This window comes from Eschrichtius robustus, chromosome 3 (assembly GCF_028021215.1).
Source record: "Eschrichtius robustus isolate mEscRob2 chromosome 3, mEscRob2.pri, whole genome shotgun sequence".
Taxonomy (NCBI): Eukaryota; Metazoa; Chordata; class Mammalia; order Artiodactyla; family Eschrichtiidae; genus Eschrichtius; species Eschrichtius robustus.
The window spans coordinates 52,388,204-52,410,202 of NC_090826.1; the positions used below are offsets into that span (position 1 = coordinate 52,388,204).

The following is a 21,999-nucleotide window of genomic DNA, read 5'->3' on the forward strand; positions in this document are numbered from 1 at the left end:
ATGGGAACGAGGAAAAGTAGTTTTGTTTGCTTAAGCACATCCTGTGGCAGCCTATAGCTGCCCGGGAGTACAGACTGTAACTGCTCCTCACTGCGTTACCCAGTAATGCGCTGAGCGGGGACTAGGGGGGCGGAGGGGGGGGGCCGAGCGAGCGAGCGAGCGAGCCAGGGAGCGAGCGAGGGAGCGAGAGAGGAGCGAGCGCGAGCGGCCGCGGAGGCTCGGGACCCGGCTGGCCGCGCGGCGCCGCAGCCGCCCCCTCCCCCACACCGCCCCCCCACCCCCCCGCGGCGGCGCGAGCGGGCGGCGGCCGTGCGGTGCGGTGCAGAGCGGAGGCGGAGGCGGGCGCGCGGGCAGCTCGCGGGCACCCGGCCGGCGGGCGCGGGAGCTGGAAAGGGTGCGCTATGCCTTTAACGCCCGCGTACAGTAGACATGTATAGTGGAGTGTAGGGAAACTCTAGGCGGGGTTAAAGTTCAGCTCATGGAGCGGCAATAGCGCTGGCTGGCTGCAGTTGAGCCGAGTTGGAAATGTGAACGCAAGAAGCAGGCTTGATTTTTTTTCCTCCCCCCTTCTCTCTCTCTCCTCCTCTCTCCCTCTTTCTCCTTTCTCACCCGCACTCACGCACACCTCCAAACCGCACACCCAGACGCACACGCACACCCCACCGCCGGGCAGTGATGTATTCTCCGCTCTGTCTCACCCAGGTAAGCAGCTGTTTGGATGCGGAGGGGCTGTGGGGGTCGGAGTGGCGGGGGCCGACCTGGGGCCGGGCCGGGGGTGCCGGGGACCCCCGCTCCAGCAGGGCCCGGGACATGTGTCTCGGGGTGTGCCCATGTCTGCGCGTGTTTCTGTGTGTGTGTGTGTGTGCGCGCGCGTATGCTCGTGGAGGGGGGGGGGTGGTGGAGAAATACAGCTTTAAGAAAGTAACTTTGTTTCCATGCGGGTGCATTCCTCTTGCACGGCCATTTGTGTGGGCACATGGCTAATGGCGCCCTCTTATTAATGCGTTAATTAATATCGGGGCGATTGACTGCGGAACGGCGGTGTTTTCGGACGCCCCGCACGTGTTTCGGCGGGGTTGCAGCCCATGACACGCTGAAATCTGGACTCAGCGTTTCTGCAGGCGCGAGGCCGGTTTCTGTAGTTAACGCGGCGCCCGGGGAGGGGGCCGCCGACGGAGCCCCCAGCACGCCCCGCACTCTCGGGGCCGCTGCACCCCTGGCTGCGGGAGAACTCGGGTCCCCGCGCCCGCTGCCCGCCCGCTGAGCCCGCGCCGCAGCAGCCTCCCCAAACTCTTACTTTTGTTTATTGTTTGTCAGCCTTTGGGGTCCGGCCGCGGGAGGGACGCGGGCCGGGGCCCCGGGCCCCGGCCGGGACAGCGCCCCTTGGGCACGGGCGGGCGGCGGCGAGCCGGTCCCGGGTCTCGGCGGAGCGGAGCTGCGTGGCCCCGCGTCCCCCCGCGCCGGCCGGGTGGAGCCTGCGTCCTCGCCGCCAGTCGCCCGCTCGCTTTCCCGAGCGAAAGTTTCGGTGCCGGGACGAGCCCACGCTGCGCGGGTCGGCGAGCGACGGAGGCCGCGAGCTGCGGGCCGGGGCGCGCCGGGCGGAGTTGGGCTACCGCCCGCGAGCCTGAGCGGCGGCCGGGCCGGACACGACTCCCCCCCCCGCCCCCCCGCGCCGCCGCCGCCGCCGCCGCCACCACCGCCACCGCCACCGCCGCCGCCTCCCGCTGCTGCCGCGCGACTCGGGCCGCCCCGCGCACAGGACGGGGGCAACTTTTCCCTCCGACCTAACTCGGAGCGTGGGTCTCTCTCGCCCCAGCGCCTCTCCTTTCCATGCCCTCCTTTTCCATCCCTCCCTTGTCTGCACCACCCCCAGGCAAAATATTGCTACTTCACGGCCCCAAGTTTGGTCCCTTTTGAATATATTATTTATTTTCTTTGAGTAAAAGGCATGAAGTTAAAGTGATTTTGCGCTAAAATTTTTTTGAAGAAAAGTGTGAGCCTTCATACTGTTTTGGTACATTGCGCTCTGACCATTAATCACCTAGATGAAGTTTGTATGCTTCATATAAAATGTTTATTCACCACTCCCTTCAAAAACCTGCTACCACCTCTTGCTTTCATTTAGCAGGAGATAACGGTTTAACCGGAATACTTTCTGGAAGACTAAAAAGTATCCGTAGTTTCTTCTCTCCTCTCTAGTTTCTGGATTTATTTCCCACATGACATGCCTTCTTATTGCAATATCTAACAGTCATCTACTGGCTATTTGATCTCAGAAGACTCTTAAATGCATCTTTTATGTTGAAATGGTCTGTTTGGGATTTAGGCCTAGCATTAATAATGGATAGCAGTTGCTTTTAGTTATTGTAAAAGTTTTTTTATTTTTCCCTAACAAACTTCCAAAGTTCCTATTTTAGTAACTCGTGGAAGTATGGAATGAAACTTTTCCAACCAGTTTTGGCAAGGTTCACAATTGCATATGGATAAGATGCAAAGTGTAAGATAATTTGAATGAGTTATGACTACAGTGAAAATGCTGAGATTCAAAGGCTGAAGTTCTAGCTGGCAAAAGTTTGCAACACGTAGAACTGGTAGATAATACCAGTGTGCTGCCCTAGTGGGGAAGGACCTTAGCAGACACATTAGCGTCTTCGCCAGTGAGCTCTCAATAGATAAATTTGTATTTTGGGATGGTGCATATATGAGGATACCTGTGTACCCATGCAGGCCCAGGGCATAGTCAGGTATTTAACAAAGTTGGATTCTCTTGGTTCATGAGCTATTATCACATTAAGAAAGTTTTTTTTTGTTTGTTTTTTTTTTTTTTAAACCTATTTGGCAGTGACATTTAGTAGGCCTTCTTCTGGAAACACCACTAAGAGAAACACTTACTTAGTGTAACAGTTTTTAAAGAAAATGTACACTAAATAGTGAATGAGGGCCATATATTTTATGAGTTCTTCTTTTAGAAATTGATTCACAATTTATTTAACTTGCCGGAATATTTATAAAGCTTTAGAGCCAGTTTTAAAAAGAAAAACTTAGGTAGTTTATTGGTAATTAAAGAAAGTCCAGTAAAGCACAGTGATAAAAATTACTCTAAATGAAAGAATAAAATCCATATACGTGTGCAATTTTTAAAAACTTTATCAGGAAAATTCCAGATATCGTATTTTAATCCATGTGGGCACATCTTAACCAAATCATGTACCTGGTCATAGAATGGTTAACAGTAGAAATTTTATAGGTGAACCTTTGAAAGAAGTAGTTCCAAAAATATCAGCATTCCGTGGTTCCGAAACTTGGCTTACTTACAAACAGATGAACGTTGAAGATGCTGATTCAAAGTCCTACCACTTTTGAAACAGGTTTTCAGGTTTGTTTTTATTGGTGGCCCATAACTTTCTCACTGAGTACATACGTAAAATATTCTTTGTTTTCTCTTGAATATTTTGAAATATTATATAGCTTATGGCGATATGTGCAACAACATGCTTTATAAGGGCATACTGTTTTGTTTTTAAACTAATTTATTCTGTGCCTGGGCATTTCCTGCAAGTGAATGATATTCTTTAGTTTTGATGTTCTGGAATATTTCTAATTGTGCATTGAGAAATATAACTAGCACTTTCCTTGTGCATGTGAGTAAGAGTCATACAAAATATTGTGCACTTTTATTGGCACATTCTTAAAACCTTTGGGGAGTAATAACTTGTAAATACTTTTGATGTAAAACTGGGGACTTAGATTATTCTTAATGATTAGTTGACATAGTTGGCCTCATTTAAGGATTTTTATGATGAGATATATGGGCAGTTGGTTGGCAGGTAAACAAAATCCTTTTGAACACGAATGCACGCAGTTCGCAGTTCTCTGAGAAGCATATTGGGAGTATCTTCGAACACTTAAATGTCACATTAGAAGGTTTATTTTAAATGTTTATCATCATTAATAAAGCTCTTTAATAAGACAAGGTTTTGACCTAAATATGAATTGTTTGGAGCTAAGTTATTCTTTGCATTTTAAAATGGGGCTGAGACTTTAAAATGAAATCCTCATTTTGGTGAAAGCTCACTTTGTAGTTAAGGTAGACTCCGGGCGTTCTTTGCATAATTCCACAGAGCCTTGGTCCCTAGCATGTCTCGTGTATATAAGAAAATCATTCAATGTGAAGGACTGTTTCAAACTCCAAATTTATGTATTTTAGAGCATTTCAAGGATGAGCTCAGAATTTAGTAATGTTTAAATGCTTTGCAGTTTGGCGTATACCTTATAGATAAACTGTGACTTGAAAAATGCTCCCCCCACCCCATTTCTCTCTTCTAAAGTACGGCAATAGGAAAGATTCTCAAACATCAGAAATTTTAAAGTGCTAATGGTATATGGGGAAGAATAATAGAATTCTTGTATTTTTCTCTGTTTTTTCTCCACTTAAAGAATGCACATGTGTTGTGAAAGCTGACTTCTCTTTTGGATTCATTTATTGAAAAAGAGCAGTTTTCTCAAACCTAAACTTGAAATACGGAGCCTGAAATTTGTTGAGAGAGGGAAAAAAAATGTCGATTATTGAAATGATTTAGTGTGTATTATATTAATATAACCTTACTTAAAAATAAACAGTCATATGTAGTGTTTAAGTGATTGATTATAACTTACAATATTTTAACAGGCTTGATTGTTACAGTATTTCACCAATTTTAAGCACTCAGTTTATATTTGAATGTTTAAAAATTAATAATTGCTTTAATAGTAATACTATTTTGGACATTACAGTTACTTGTGCCTCCAAAATATATATTTAGATGGATATTACAAACCAAAAAGGAATGCATTTTATATTTGACTGTCCTACACCCTTTTAAAAAAAGTCATCAAATATCTCTTTGGTTTTCTTATCCTCATTTATTTGAAAGTAAATAATTTATCTTTTGGGGGGGAGGGTTGTGCGGTGGAGAGAAGTTAAGATTAGTAAGATTAGTGTGGGTTGGTTAATCAAAAGTTAGATGTACTCAGAAAGCTTTGTGGAGTTACTGTTTAATTTTTCTTTAATTTTATATTTTTACTTCCTAAGAAAATGTCAAGTAAAAGAAGCAAGCATTTTCCATAAAACAGTAAGAAAAATTTAAATGTTTTAAATTCAATTTTATTTTCAAATTACTTGGATTTTAAGAGGCAACCATGAGGGTTTTCCGGGAGTCTCGTAAATATTGAACATACCAGGTTCCTTGTTACCCTGTGAGAAAAAGCCTGAAATATTATTTTCAAAATTTAAATGAGTATTCTGTTTTTTCGGAATGATTATTACTGAAGGTATTTCACAATCAGATCAGTAAATTGAATGTGTTTAGTTGCAACCGTGTTGTCACAGTGACGCATTCTGTTTACTATCTGGCTTGTATGCTTTTCTTTGTTTTTTTTTTCCTTTTTTCCCCGTTTTGTTTCATTTCTATAATATCAGCAATTATGTCTTGAACATAGATCTTTTATTTTAGTCCGATGAATATCAAATCCATCTCTTCTTTTGTATATGGACCTGCCAAATTTTTCTAAGTTTTTGACTAAAAAAAATTGTGTGTAACTGTAATACTTAGAAAGGAATTACATGTTACCAAAATGACTAAGCAACAGATCAGAGTCTACATCAGAGTCTACTTTTAGAGGGGAAAGTCTTTGTTTCCATTGATCGTGGAGATGATTTTTGCTCCTAGACTTCCATAAACATTGACTGGCATCTAAATGTTTAGGATTTGCCAATCTGGCCGCCGAGCCCTGGCTGTACTACAAGTAGTGAGGTCAAGGCTGGAGCAAAATTAGATATGCCTTCCTTGAAATAGGGTTAAGATTATATGTTGTTATAAACATTTCGATAAAGTTCACTTACTGTCTAAAGAATCTGGGACCTAGGCCCGACAGTAGAACCTGGTACACTTCCGTGAACATAACAAAACATTTTTTACTTTTTAATGGTTTTCTTCTTTGAGATTGTGAGACATGATACCGATGGGTTTTTTTTTCCCCCCTCTTGGACTTCCCAGAGGGATCCCATGTACGATTTTGGTAACATAATGCTTGAATCAAATTTCAAGTGAAATAAGGATATTTTTTTTAAAAGGTGAACATCTGAAGAAGCGTTGTTGCCTTTTGTTTTCATTATAGTTATATTTTTGTCTTCATTCATTTCCTCAGGATGAATTTCATCCTTTCATCGAAGCACTTCTGCCCCACGTCCGAGCCTTCGCCTACACATGGTTCAACCTGCAGGCCCGAAAACGAAAATACTTCAAAAAACATGAAAAGCGTATGTCAAAAGAAGAAGAGAGAGCCGTGAAGGATGAGTTGCTAAGTGAAAAACCAGAGGTCAAGCAGAAGTGGGCATCTCGACTTCTGGCCAAGTTGCGGAAAGATATCCGACCTGAGTACCGAGAGGATTTTGTTCTTACAGTCACAGGGAAAAAGCCTCCGTGTTGTGTTCTTTCCAACCCAGACCAGAAAGGCAAGATGCGAAGAATTGACTGCCTCCGCCAGGCAGATAAAGTCTGGAGGTTGGACCTTGTTATGGTGATTTTATTTAAAGGTATTCCGCTTGAAAGTACTGATGGCGAGCGCCTTGTAAAGTCCCCGCAGTGCTCTAATCCAGGGCTCTGTGTCCAGCCCCATCACATAGGGGTTTCTGTTAAGGAACTCGATTTATATTTGGCATACTTTGTGCATGCAGCAGGTAAGTGCAATGGTGAAAAGTCGGTCCACTTTCTCGCGTGTGCTTTTTTTCCTGATGACCCCTGTATGTGCTGGGCCGTTCCCGAGCTCCCTACGGCCATGTCCACGCGGACGGTGTGGTGTCCAAGGTAGACCAACATCAGAGTAGCCAGACCCTCCATTGTTTGAGGTTCCACCTTCATTCAGGTGGAAAAGCATAGCTTGGAGAGCATTCTCGCTAAGTTTAGTTCTTTTGTCAAGTAGTGTTATCAGAGGTGTTGGTAGTCAGTTATGGGATATGTTTAAGTCACGTTTTTTGATGAGGGGTGAGAGAAGCCTCATAAAAACCCTTGTAAGGAAGAGTCTATTTTAACTGGCAAGGGATCTAGTTAAAAAGCATTTAGTTTGGTAGTGAGGCAATATTTTTAGTTGCTTTTCTTCTGGGAGTGTTTTTATCTACTGGGGTCTCTTGAACCCCCTGCTAATTAAGAAGAGGTTGGAGGTAAGATTGCTATCAAATCGCTGATCATTTATGAAGGAAAAAGAAATCACGCGAGTACAAACTTAGTAGCTTTGTATTAGGAGTACTTAGTGTTGTTTACAATAGCTAAAGGAAAAAACAAACCAATTATTTAAGTAATTGATGGAAAGATTAATCTTGAAAGTAACCAAACCTGTATAGTGCATGAACACATTGAGAAATAGATATTGATAACTGATTTGGTGAGTTGCTTGATTTGTAATAAAATTCTTTATTGTCCCAAGGCTGTTTTCAAGGCATGCTTTACCTGTGCATATTACAGCATGTAGAGTAGCATTCAGGATAAAACTATTGAGGACTGGATAAAATAATGCATTTTTACTTTGTTCCTCTCATCTTGTTTTAGACAAAAGGCTCATTGTGTTACGTGAAAGCTCAGGTCTTGTGAGACTTGTTGACTTTTTATATGTACATATCGGTCTTGCTAGATTACTTTCATGGCAGTTACTTGAGCCAGATGGAAGAAAGAAGGTTGTGGAATCCTACCAGTAGGTTGTTTTGGGGTTCATGTATTTTTTTCCATAAAGGACAGAGAAGATGTTACCTGTAAAAGTGATACTCCATTGTTTTGCAAAACATTTTCAATTCTAAAAATATGAGCTCTTAGGAGTCATCTGGTATCCTATTCTGTATTATTTTTCTCAATATATGTTTTAGAAAGAGAACTTTTGTTATCCATCCGTCCTTACATAAGAAACTGGAGAAATTTACTTTGCAAGCATGTCACATCATCATTTGCATTCTGTTGGCAGGGGATAAATGAGTGTTTTAGAGGATGTGATCTGTAAGTGTTTCAAATATTTGGGTTTTTGAAAATGTATACTTAATTATAAGAAGTGCCCGTTGCTTTAGGCAGTTCTGGGTAGCGAAAAGGAAAAGGTCGCACCTATCAAACGACCTCTACACAGGAACAAGTGGCCCTTTCTTAACTCCCTGTTAACCCTATTGTTGTTACTTTATTTTGTCCATTGAAAAAGCAGAGTTAAAATTTTTTAAAAATTTATTTGCACACATAAGGGGAGAATCTACTAGGACGAGGTGCAAAAAGAGTTGTGGGTATTCTATGCTTTGGGGGGGGGAGCACTCTCTAAAAAATCTTGTGTTTTCATCTCTTTGATATTTGGAGAAGTAAATAACTTATAATAAATGCTCTGACGGACCAGTATGAGAAATTGCAGGTGTCAGTGGGTGATGCCCATCGTGGTCGGTGCTTCCTTACAAGGTAACATCAAAGCGAAATACCTGTTACGCGTTTATTGGTGGGAGCAGGCATCCCTTCTGATTTTTAGACGTGAACGTTTCCCTTAGATGCACAGAGACACAGCCTCCCTCGCTCTCGCCGTTTCACGTTGGATTCTCTCTCGCCGCCGTTGACGGTTTGTGCCTGTGCTGTGGCTCCAGATCCCTTGAGCCGTCATAGTTGCTGGCGGTTTCAGTGACCTGAAGGGTGATGTTGGTAAAACGGCAGGTAGACAGTTGCCCAGGAAAGTTAGCATCCTCACTGCTTATGAAAGATTTATTGCCAGCACTGTGGATCAGACTACCTTTCGGTTCGGTTTTCCTGCGCCTCCCAGAATCCCTCGGTCGCCTGAACGCTGGCCAAGTTACAGGCCATTGGCTCTCCCTGCGCAGCCGTGGCGCCTCTGTGCGCACCAGGGTGGGTCTGAGGGATGCTCAGGGCCTTTTGTCTGAAAATATCTCACATGTGATTTAAGAGATTGAGAGACCTGCTATCTGTGGGAGGGAAGCTGCCAATACAAATAGGAGGTAGATCGGTCAACTCACGTACAACTGATTTGACAAGCATCTGTTATAATGCTGAAGATCTGTAAACACTAAACAATGTTTTTACCTCCTTAAAAGTTTTGAGAACTTGCCAGTATTGGCAGGAGGCAGAGACTCTGAAATGTGCTTCAAGAAACATGCCAAAACCATTGTGGCCTTTTCACCTATAGTCTTTTTTTCCCCTCTCTTTCTTTTACATGTATTTTTTTTTTCTTCCAAAATGCCATTTTCCCCCCTTGATGGCCACAGGAAGATCCTTTTTTTTCTTTCTAAAAATGCATATAATAATTATTGCTTCATGCCTCGACCTCTTCTTGGGAAGGAAGTTGAAATCTTAGAACGCACGTGTAAATACTGGAAGCTACTGCAGAATCAATTGTTTTTTAAAAGCGGAGGTGATTTTTCTAAGACTTATTGAGACGCTAAAATACAATACATAAACTGCATTCCTTTTTCTTCTCCTCTAAATCCAGGAGCATTAGAACTGTGTGAGTTTTGTGGCTGATAACCAGTAACAAGTGTAATGGAATCGGAGTGATTCCATAAGCCTGAGAATTTCATCTCATTAAAAGTATAGAAGAGTAAAACCATTTTATGCCTTTAATTCGGTCTCTCTTTGAGTCGTTCTTCCCATGTATCATATGACAACTTTGAGATATTATGGTATTGTGGTAAATGGTGTTCTTTGTGGGCGTGTAACAGTAAAGCTAATTTATGACCAGTCTTTACCAGATGATCTGTATCAGGATCTACAATATACCCGGCACGTGGCAAGGTCACAATTTAAGTTGTTCAGGTCATAACCTTAGCCACCAGGCATTTGACCTTTTAGATAAAGTTAACCTTTGTTCATTAGTAGGCACTCAACCGAGAACTTTCTGGAGAGTTTTTTTTTTTTTTTAAACTGCTTCTGTATAACTTCTGGTAATGTAATCAGATTCTAGAAAGATTCTCAGTTGAGTTAGTTAAATTTTGTAAGAGGTTAGACTTTTTAAGGACTCATCTCTTGGATAGAGGTAGGTTGCTGTATCTAGGCCATAAAGTGACTTTTTATAGTTATTACCTGCTGCGGGTAGAATGAAAGCTGAGGTAGCTGTGTGGAGATGTTTAAAAACTAAAATTAAACAAATAGAATTATGTTTAATTCAACGAAGGCCTTTGCTGATTTTTGAGTGGCATTAGGCCCCAAAGCGAAATCACAATAAGCATCTTCACTTTTTGCAGATGAGGAATTTTTTAAGATTGGAAATATTTTTAGTTACCTTAAAATTCACTCTGAAAGACTAATACATGACCAGAATTTGTCAGGTAGTTGCTGTAATTGCTAATTAGCCAGGGACGGAGCGAATTGAACTTGTCCTAATGGTAGCAGGAGTACTTGTTAGTTTCAGGGTAGAAAGTGAACGTGTTTGCACAGTAGTGTTTTAGTTTAATAGCTATGGATTGCTTCCATGGTCTCCCTTTACTACCTTTACTTAGTTTTGCTCGGCAGGAATAGTAAAGGTCCCGTCGCTTACTGAAAGAGTTGCGGTGTCTGCGAAGCCTGGTGCCGGTCCTGGAAACCTGACGGCAGTGTTACTGATGACCACATTACCTGTACCATATTGTTCACTTAATTATGCTGTCCTGAACACTCATTTCAGATTATTTACATTACTGCTAGTTCTGCTCTGATAGGCCACGTGTTATTCCATTTCAGCAAAGAGAGAGAGACTCCCATTCAGGTGCATTCTAGTTGTATTTTGGCTTCGTGATTGCCATTCCTTCATATAGTAATAGAGAAAGCCGTGATATGCAGATAGACCAGATGGTCATGTTGACAGATTGAGAATTCACTTCCTGCTGCTTCAGAGCAGGTGTAAGATTAGGAGTGTCTGTGTAGGAACGTGTGTGCGCTTCGTGTGCATGTGTGTGCACATCCAGGCTGCACACAGAGTGCGGGTTCGAGTAGGGGGAATGATTTCTTTTTTTAAAAAGCTGGTACCTTAAATACAGTGTGACTATCTGTGTAAGGTTATCAGTGCATACAGAATAATAATTGAAAAAAAATTTAAATTGATAATGTTAAATTGTTACAGTTTATAGTTTTATGCCAAATTAATTATGATAATTTTTAAAGTTTTAGGTAACTTGCCATGTTAGTTTGTGGCAGGATTGTATATCTAAAATATATTCAATATATTCTGTTAACAGGGTTTGTTTGTATGTGTTTACACTCAAATCTAAGACTATGCATTATTGAATTAAACTTCTTCATTACCTTAGTAAACTCCTTAGTAGAAAGTTATGTAGTTAGTTTCTGTGATTTATAATAATAAACCATATTTGGAAAAAGAAGGGGTAAGATTAATATACAGTGATATTTAATGAAGACAGTAAGTACCACCCTATCTCAAACTCTAACCTTAAACTAAAGGTGGATTTTGTGGCTGATTGATCTACTGTAACTTATTGGTATATGCACACAGTTTTATAAGATGTCATTTATCTTTCTATTTATCTTTTAATTCTTTAAGGGAGATAGCACAAACAATCAACAAACTTGAGATTAAATATGGCTTTTATATCCTTGAGTATTTTCTGCATAACTTGAAGATTGTAACAGTATCCTCTATTTAGAACGTAGTAACAGTATCCTCTATCTAGAATGTAGTGAGGAAGATGGAAGTTGAAGGGTAGAGAGTGTAGAGGTATAGGGAGAAAGGGTGTTCTTGAGTAGAAGGGAGGTCAGCTCATTTATGGCTCAGAGGTTTGAGCGTTGGTAAGAAATTTCCCAATGCTGCTGGCTTGGATTTGCCTTGTCTGCTTTTCCACCCAGTGATGGATAGCATTAATTTGAACCTATTTAGGGCTAGTGTGGGAGAAACCACAGCCTTTGTTGTGGTCACTGCTATACACAGTAGGACTGGTTGTTTTACTTGGTTAAGGCCTCAAGCTGCTTCCAGAGGATGCAGAACAGCCTGTCGGTTTTTTAAAACTTGCACAGAAGCAGCAACAATTCTAATTGCTCACAAATGTTAATATAGATTATTGAAAACAATTTTGAGGTTAGAATAGAAGAAAAAACATAAAATACAGATTGCATTCATTGAATGTGCTAAACACCAGTTTGTTGTCATTTCAGCAATTATTTCCCCATGGTCATTTAGAGGTTAGATCTTGCTTTTAAATATATTATAAATTGTAAATCCTTGGAAGGTGATGTCAGGGGAAGGAAGAAGTCAGGTGGAGGAGGAAGAGAATGAATAAACTGGCATGCTTTGTTAAGAGAAACATAAAACCGTGAACTTAATTGCAAATGGAGATGCTCTAAAAAGTGTTTTGGTTTAAGTAATGACTGTAAAAGGATCCCAAGCAGCAAGATATCTAGTGGAGAATTTTATAATCCATCTCACCATCATTTTTGCATAACATGCTTCAGACTAAGAGACCTATTGGGGGCTTTTGGAGTTTCTATTCAGATTGTTAGAAAGAAAAGTTTTGCAAAAATTCTTTGTAGCGTTTAGGGGTCTAGTTAGGGACACTGTGGCATGCATAAACTTGGAAAAGGGGCTATTGAGATACTCATTATTATTACCATTTCGCTTTTTAAGGGGTAACCTACAGTGCTGTCAACATTTTAGCTGTCTCCCGCCAAGGAGACAAGAAAGATAATGTAGGATAGAAATGACTGATCCAAACTTTGGTGTCCCTGAACTTACCAGAATTTTCTAGCTGCTGCTAAGATAGAAATGGCTTTTTCCCTAGGCATTTCCTAAAATATTAGAAAACAGTGCTTCATGTTTTGCTATGATAATTCCACAGGGTAAAAGTATATTTTATCTAATGGAATTAGTCTTCTTATTAATATTTTAGTGAAATAAACATGGCTTATGAGCCAAAGGAATAAGTCCACAAATGACAAATTGCTGCTGCTTTGTAGCAGAGGATGTTTTTGCTTTTCTGTTTGTAAGAGACACTAAATGAGATGAGATTGAGAGAAATAAGTTCATTTGTGTTATGTATTTTGGCGAGTGTTGTTCTGTGATATATTGCTAATCTCAATCTCAGAAATGATCAGGATGATCATAATAACTGGAGTTTGAAGTGGAATAGCTTTAATGTTTTTTGAGAACTTTAAACTCTTTGTCTTAAAACTCTTTGTCTTCATGTCTTACACATATTTTCCTAGTGGTAAATTTTGGACCTAAATCGATTGAGAGTAGAGAGAAGGAGATGGATGGAAGAAAGGAAGGAAGGAAGGCAGGCAGCCAGACAAGTAACTTTTATTGAGTGTCTGTTTTGCAGCAAGTACAGTCCTAAGCTTTGCCATACATTGTAGCTTTCTTTTATTTTTTTCTTTAACTTCACAGGAGTATTGTAAATAAGTAATGCACTGTCCATTTGGACAGGTGAAAATCAAGTCTCAGAGGTGCCAAGGGATTTGTGCAGAGCAAGATTAAACCCAGGCCTCCTGATTCCATATCCTATGCTTTTAAAAACAAAATTCAGATCCATTCTATATCCCTCTTTATATCCTGTTGTCTGGCGTTGGATGTCACTTAAATGGTATCACACACCCACCTTGAGTCAAAGGGGAAATAAAAAGTCAAAATCCAAACCTTTCCCACGGAGATATTTTACTGTGGAGTTTGGTTTTAGCCGCAGAATGAAGCCACACTTGGTTAGAAGAGGGAGAAACGGTCTCATGCTTGTTAGTGTTGGGGTCAAAAATCTGGAATGACTTGTTCTTTCTTGTTTTTAGAATGTAGAAGTTTAGTGAATAGAAGCATTATAACACAGGTTTAAGAATTTTTTTTTTGTCAGATGAAGTTAGATGAATTGGTTCTAGATGCTTTGGTAAGCCATTGAGAATTAAAGCAAGCATTATTTTAAAAATCAGAATTGCATGTAATATTTTACTAGGTCAATTTTTATGCATTTTAAAATACGCCCAAGAGATATGTATTTCTAACGTCCTTTGATGATTAGATTTAAAAGTTTTAAATTTACTTTGTTTCCAAAAGTTCCCGTGATTATGGCTGTCTGTAATTATTTAAAAGAAAGCAAAAATGGAATTTTATTAGTTAAAATATTGTTTTTTAACTTAAAAGATAAAGGAAGAAAATTGAAAATAGGGAAAAGTTTCATTTTAATGCCCTTAAATGACTGACTGATTTATTGATGGATTTATTTAATGCCCTTATTTTCACTTCTTTAAACTTCGGCAAGATTAGTTCTTAATGACTTCAGTGCAAAAGTTCAAAGCCTCACTCAACATGAATTTTATAACTGTAAATAGAAAAAAAGATTATAATTATAACATACTACATCTATTCATTTTATATATGAATTCTTCTAGTGTTTATTTTTTTAAAAAGCTGCTGAACTGAACTTATATCGAATAAAATAGAAATGTGACTTTCTTTTTAAGTTTCTTTTTTTTAGAAATGCTAATAAATCTAAAAGTTAGTGTGTGGAGTGTCAGTCACCCCAGAAAGGGAAAACTGAGGTGTGTGATAAAAGTGATTAAATTGGAAACAAAAGAGGATTGCAATAAAAATAAAATAGGACTCACACCCCATTGTCCTCTCCATCAGGTTCCATACTGCCTACCTTTGATGTGTCTGATGAGTGTTTCTGGTGGTCCCAATAGCTTATGAGTTTCCAAACAGAAACAATTTTCAGAGCATATATATTGATGTAAATATTTTAATGGCTATTTTTGAAATATTCTATGGGTTATAAAAGCCAGATGAAATAAAAGTAGCAATAAAACATATTTTAAAAATGAATAAGATTTAACAACTTGTACATATGTCTGTGTAGCATCTGCCATTGTCAGGCTGTTGTCTTTGTTGCTATGGTTTGGGTGATTTTATTTCCTTTTGTAATTTTGCCAGCCCGTGATTGGCTAATGCAACATGTTCACGCTGTTGGGGGAAGATGTATCTGTGGTGAGTCATATAGCTTTACCCGAGGGGTAATTTTTGGTAGGGAAAGGTATTTGTCAGTGGATAATAGGAACTGTGGTGCTACAATATCAATTTTAATTGGATTTTTAAAATTAGGGACATATTACTTAATATGGGAAACTCAGAACTGTCTCTTCTGTGTTATGTGCCTTCCTCTTTCCTCTTCCTCTGTTGGAAGCGTTTAGAATTCTATGTATTTTAATTTTAAAGGGATTAGTTATTTAAGTTTAAGGTCCCACATAAAGTGAATATTGTATGTACGGGATCCCATCATTGCCACTTTCAAATATTCCATTGCCTTTCAAAGGAGCTGACATTACAAGTCCTTAGGTTGACAAATTCTCATCAACTTTTGTGAAAATTTTGGCTGCAGAAGGAATCAAGTCAAAAGAGGGCCATAGACAGATGGATTTCAGTGTTAAGATGACATCAAGCCCTTCTTGTGGCATTTTTAAACATTCCAAATGAATGAGGAATGGAGATGCTTACAGAGCTTACTGTAGAATAAGTAATTAAGATACCGTGCATCTGCATGTAAACCTTCGTAGCATACTATTCAGAGCTGTATGGGCTCAGATATAATAGCAGATTAACAATGAAAATCGTAGTCATCTTTTATGCTGAGTATAATTCATAAATAATATTAGATATAAAAAGTGTTGATGGAAAACAGTGTATACCTGAGAATATATTTTTAGCATCAAGTAATTGGAAGTTAAAGATAAGTTGGGTTATAAACATTTAAGATGAAGTAAGGATTCTGGATAAGAATTTGGCAAAAGCTAGTCTGCATCTCTGTAGGACTGTGGCACGATTTTTGCATGGGTGCCTTTTATACAAAAATTACTGAGTTACTAAAGTTTCTGATCGATTCATTTAGTTGGCTTTTTCTCCCCTTCTTTTAAATGGTGGAGGTTCTCTTTGGGAGAGTAGTTTCAAGTAACTTCTGAGAATGAAGTCTTTGTAACTTGATGCTGTTCAACAGCATAACTATTGTTGTATGTTCCTGTCAGGGAAAGATAGTCATTGCAATACTTTTATTGTATGGCCTCTTAATATGTGGCAAGGACTTTTATTAAGAATTCTTTTTTCTTTTAAATGTACTCTTAGAAGTCCCTTACCCTCCTGACCCAATCAGGGATTACAGTGGTTTTTAAGAAGATTCAAATGAATTTTTATTATTTTCTTGGCTCATTTACTGTACAGACAAAAGTCTTATTTTTTTAAAAAAAAAGGCTCTGGAAACATGTATTTTAGATTTTCTGTAAAATAAAGTAGGAATAGAAATTAACAGAAAAGTGCCATCTCATTGGGCCCAGGATGTATACAGTTCTTGGGGAATGAGGATATTGCAGCCTGAAATCTTAGGGTTGAAGAACTAATTGTTCTGAACATATTTGCCCCTCATCTCAGAAAAGACGGCAAACATGAAAAATGGATAAATGTAATCCTTTGTACTTTTACCACCTACATTTTTAAACTACAGTGACTCTGATTTCTCTAGAAAGGTCCGAGGTTTCAGACAGAAAGCTTTGTGATTCTTCAAAGAGAGACATTTTCAATTTTGCTATCTAATGACTGATTATGCATAGCTTTTAACTGTATTTGCAGTTGAGCCTCAGAGGTGCTGGGATGGGGTTGATGCTGAGTAAGTGAGGCCGGGTCATGAGACAGCGGATCTGGAGGGAGACAGCTAGATTGGAGAGGAACATAGATGCACATTTAGGGATTTGCATGTTTGGCCCTTCATTACTGACACCTTTTAAAAAGTGAGAACAGAGCAGCTGCAACAGTACGTTTTGCTTTGTGCTAGAGCATTCTGTGACAGACTCTTAAATACTTTGGGCGCTTGAAGGAGTTTACATAGCTGGGTGCCATTTTTTTAGGATTGGCTTTGTTGGTTTTCTAAATTGTGGATATGAGTTTCTTTGGTTTTATGTGGGTTTCTTTGTTTCTGTTTTAGTTTTCCTTTTGGACTTCTCCAAGTTTTGGAGAATTTTTCACGTTGGGTGCTAGGGGCGGGTGGAGTTGGTAGACGGCTTTTGTTGTGGTTTACTCCTGTTATTCAGGAAACAGAGGCTCAAAGAGTGTTCGTAGCTCACTCAAGGTCACGCCAATGGTAGTGGCAGAGCCAGGATGAAAGCCAGATCTGTCAGACCCCAGACTAGTCTTGTTAACCTCCATGATATTTAAGTTGGTTCTTATATATTATTTTATTAGCTCTTCATATAAACCTTACCTTTTTGGTAGGGGAGCTTTTATAATTGCCTTTATGCTGCTGAGAAACAGGCTGAGTAATGTGTCCATGGTACATGGTTAGTAAGTGGTTAGGGCTGGTAAGTAGGTCTGACCCTTTTATGGCCTGTTTTTCTCTCTCAGGTGTTTCCCAGTATATCATACTCCCTAAGCTCTGCCTTGGAATTTATGGAGGGGGCTAAAACTCTTCTCTGGGAGTACATTATAGTGCTGAAAGCCATTGTTTTCTCTCAAGTTTAAAAAGTGGTGAGCAGCTAGACCTTGTCCTGGTTTGTTAATAGGTTCAGAATTTTGTACCTTGAAGGAAACGTAGAGGAAACCTTCATTTTGCCGATGAAGAAACTGAGTCTATGCATCCCAGGAGCTGTGGAGATAGAACATTCTTGTATAAGTTGAGGAGCAGTTGTGGCCTGTTGTTATCATTTGCATCAAGGTGGATGCTCTTTGGTTGGTGTTGGCGTAGAAGATGTATTTTGGTTGCCTTTATTGACAGTTTCCACCATGTCCTTGGCAACTCAGCTCAGCAAACATGTTTTGAGCGCTCACTACCTGTTAGGCACTGTGTTAGGTGCCAAAATACACAACTGAAGAAAATACTGGGAGACGAGTTGTTGCAATCTTAGATGAAATTTCCTCAGAAACTAAGATCTTAAGGCTTTCAATGTTTTAAAATTAGGATTCTCCCAACTAATAGCCCATATGAAGTTTTAGACATTTGCAGAACCGGTTGTTGATACTGCCTTTTTCCTGTACAATTGATGTACATTGAGGAATTCTATCATTTGGTGATATTACTACTAAGTGTTAACTTTTTGGTTTTCTTATGTCAGAAATATCTACGTAAATGGAAAGAAAACCTAAGCAGACACAGAACAGGGCACAGGTGGTTTCTATTATTTAATAGTTCACCATAGCACGTCTTCTCTAGAGAAAGCTGGTGCACAAAAAAAAAAGTTCTACTTTTTTTTAAGGACATCCTTTGAGTAATGCTGAGGTATAAAACAGTTATAGGCAAACTAAACAGCAGGAGAATGAGGGAGTAACAAACAGAAAGGAAGGGAAGGCCTTGAGAGCAAGCTATGGTGATTTCATTTGGCAGTTGGTAGTAGTTCCTAAAACACAGCCAAGTCCCAGCAGCATAACCACTTAAATTCTCTATTTTGCTCCATCTCCGAAGAAAGGTAGCAATCTTGAGACTTTGACGTGGAAGTGGATTTTAAGTTGTCCGAGTTCTCAAGCTGCTCTGCCTTTCTTTCTCTTGTGAGAAGAAAACAGATAATGTATTAAGGGGTCCTCTGTGTGCGAATGTGTGTTAGTGTGGTAATGGGGCAGCTGTGAGGGTCCTTTGGGAAAGTGTGTACAGATGGTGATAGAAAGGAGGAGAACTACTGCATGTCTGATAAGTGAAATACAAACAGCGACAGCACCAACAGCAATCTGGTGGTCCCAAATATTGGAAATTTTTTGTTCTCTGTTATATCTGCTTGTTGTTTAATCTGAAAGTGAAATCTGTTTCTGCAGCCATTAATATATGTGCTTTTCTTTGTATAGAGTGCAGAACAAATGATTTGTTCTGTAATTATTTTCAAAAGGCAGAAAATTTGTGTGTAACATTGAGAGTGGCATGGGATTGTCATAGAAACTCATTCTGAACGCTGTAAATAAAAATGGTTGGGGATTAGTCACAGTGACATGGGGGACATCATGGAACGCAAGACATTTTTCTTTGTTTGGCAGTCAGTATGAGAAGTGAGGCAAACTTCATAGGGTTCATGGGATGCTAGCAGTTCATTTCTTCCAGGGAAAACCGCGTTGACTTAAGATTAAATAAACCACTTGGATACAAATATCAGAATTTACCTGATGAGTTTCACAATATCTGATGTTTCCTTTACTTTAGGAATGTCTTGTTTCCAAATAATGAAAGTTTAACAAGTTTGAAAATCTCTCTGTTTTTACTACTAATTTTTAGAATCACCCTCTTTCCTCCTTCCTTGACCACACTTTACCCACTTGTAATCCTGCATGGTATTTTTACACATCTGGCCTTAATTCTGTTTTCTTTGGTCTTCCATTTTTTTTTTTCATGAAATATAAATGAAACTGAACACATTAATGATAAACGACCTTCATTAATGTTATATATTTTAAATTATATATATTCAGGTAGAATTATGAGTCTATAATTATGAGTCAATATAACACCGTTCTGTTTTTTAATCGGTTATTTAGAGGGAAATTGTTGGAGGGGATACTCACTGTCTAACTAAGTCCAACATCTGGAAAAAGGATTGCTCATCTTTAAATTTGGAATGAATCCCCAGTCGCAGATTCCCACCAGGGTGATGTTTCAATAAACTCTGATGTCTTAGCCTTAGATTCTTGAACTTTTGGAGGTAGGGGCTGAACTCTAAGAAGGGATTTCAGGACTTAAGGAACTTCGTGTTATGGGGTGACTCGTGCTTCTGACAAGGCTTCTTTCACAATGCTGTGCGTTATTGAAGGTTCTTATTTGTTATCAAGATAATAAATGCAGTGTTTAAATAAGGGCAAGGTGTATGAGACAAATGTGGGATAATTAACACGAGTAAATTACCTTTCTGGATTGAGTGAACTAGTGGACATAACTAACCTTGAAACTGGAGAGAGCACATGCAAAGACATAAATGAGAATTTTGGTGCATGGAACATATAGGGGCAACCTGTCTCCTTGCCAAGTCTCTACCCACACACTATATATATATATGTATGTGTGTGTGTGTGTGTGTGTATGTATATACACACACATATATATATATATGTATAAATTAATGGAGAATCTGGGTTGAACAAAACCAAAAAATGTGAGACGCTTATAACGTGAATTTTAAAACTAGGTAACATATAATACAGTTTTTAGGTGTTCACTTCAGGACTGAATTTAAGCCTAAACTTTTTTGGTCAGAATAATTTTCCCTTTTCAGTCTATCATGTTAACTGATTCTGATTTTTCACCAAAATCCAAAGCTTCATGTTAACCTAAAAGTTACGACATGTGAATAATTATAATTCTGAAAATAAAGCTTTGGTGATGCTGGACATTTATATAAAATTATATAGTCTATTTATGTTTCCATCTGAGATCCTGGTCTTGACTTTTATCCAAACTGTTTACCTAGAAAAGATGATTTGGGGGTGATAGAGTAATATAGTCATTGCTCCAGCTTATATGTGAGGAAAGCCATCTTTATACCAATAGCCATTTATCAAGTACCTACTATGTGCTAGCTACCCTGCTAGGAGGGGAAAGAAAGGATTTTAATTTCATGCTGTTGAATTTGTGAAGAGCACAAGCTTGATTAAAAAGGAAACCCTCTCCTCAGGATGGACACACATTTGGTTTTGAATCACATACTGTCCTGCTCTGCAGGGAAAGTGTCTGTCAATCATAGCCTTATCTCTAGTGAGCATTTGCAGGTTTGTTTGTCTATCCTGGCTAAATAGGATAGATTTCGGCATGGTTACTTATCCTAAGTTGGGAGAGGCCAAGGGCAGTAGTGGTAGAAAAGGTAAAGATCACAATTAAGGAGCTGGGTCCAGTTATATGTGATGAACTCATATGTTTCCCCCTCCTATCCAATGCTTCACTCTCATTAAAGCTGTTAGACCAATTTCATTAGCTCCAAAATGCACCGGCATATGTAAATCTTCTTTGTTTAATTGGAGACCTATTGATTGTAGGTAACATAAGCCTCTCTAAGGGAAACAGAACCCAACTGAAGATAAGAGTTTCTTCCCTCAACACATACAGCATTCACGATTTTCTTTCTCTAGGCATGTTCATTATCAAAACCATTCCACTGCAGACTTTCCCAGAAAGTGTTTCTGCCTGGCCCTGTTTTCATATCTAAAAGCTCCTACTTGTTTCAGCAAAGGATAATGGGAGGATTTTGACAGAATATACAGTTCTTTCTTTTTTTTTTTTAACTAAAACTTTAATAATAATGAAAAAGAAAAACTTATATGAAAATAATTTGCTTTAAAGAGACTGAGAATAAGTCTTCTTCTGTGTTTTCATAGACTGCTAAAGGGGACCAAATTCTGGCTGTCTTCTTTGGTGAGCAGTCACCAGCAATATTCCAGTGGGGGATGGAAACTAGAATGTAATTTTTCCCCTTACATTCTAATTGGATCTCAGAGTTGCAGAGAGGATAGTGTACCAGCCCACACTTTGCAAAGTGGTATAAAGTATGGGATTTTCCTAGTGTGCTTCATATGATTGGGACATGTTATAAATGTTTAAACTAATGAGAAAACTGGCATTTACTTATATATGTTCCTGCAATTCCACTTTATTTCTGAAGTGTAAGATTCAGGTCAAGGTCAATGTAGGGCTTATAGGGAAGTAAGAATCTTGGGAAGGAGAAATATCTGTTCGATGTTGTATTCATACAGTAACTCAAAAATTATCTTTAAATGACAAAAAATAAGGTATTGGAGAGGTAAATGTATCTACTTTTCCTTCCTTAAAATTATACTAAAATTATGATTATATTAAGCACTTGAATTAAGTGCTCTAAGTTTTCTATTCCTTAGAGTATTATTGATCTCTAAAGGAGATATTTAATTAGTGAAATTACAGCATCTTGGAAAAAATTGGTTATTTTATAATTTCATAAGGTAGTTGATGCTATATAGCAATGCCTTCATGGCCTTTCTTGTAACGTTCATCTTCTTTTTCCTGTGTGGCTGCTTGAACACCTCTCAGGTGGTGAGGAGTATATGTTT

At 39.2% G+C, this 21,999-nt stretch overlaps 1 protein-coding gene across 3 annotated transcripts in view; it reads left to right on the top strand.

Annotated features, from left to right (window-relative positions):
* The first annotated feature begins 332 nt into the window (after positions 1 to 332).
* Positions 333 to 21,999, top strand: part of NFIA (nuclear factor I A) — a 372,641-nt gene continuing 350,974 nt past the window's right edge. For all 3 annotated transcript variants that reach the window (XM_068539995.1, XM_068539996.1, XM_068539994.1), the window contains exons 1-2: positions 333 to 702; positions 6,187 to 6,718. In XM_068539995.1, coding sequence (XP_068396096.1) covers positions 676 to 702; positions 6,187 to 6,718 — 559 coding nt within the window. In that variant the 5' untranslated portion in view covers positions 333 to 675. The remainder of the gene's footprint in view (positions 703 to 6,186; positions 6,719 to 21,999) is intronic.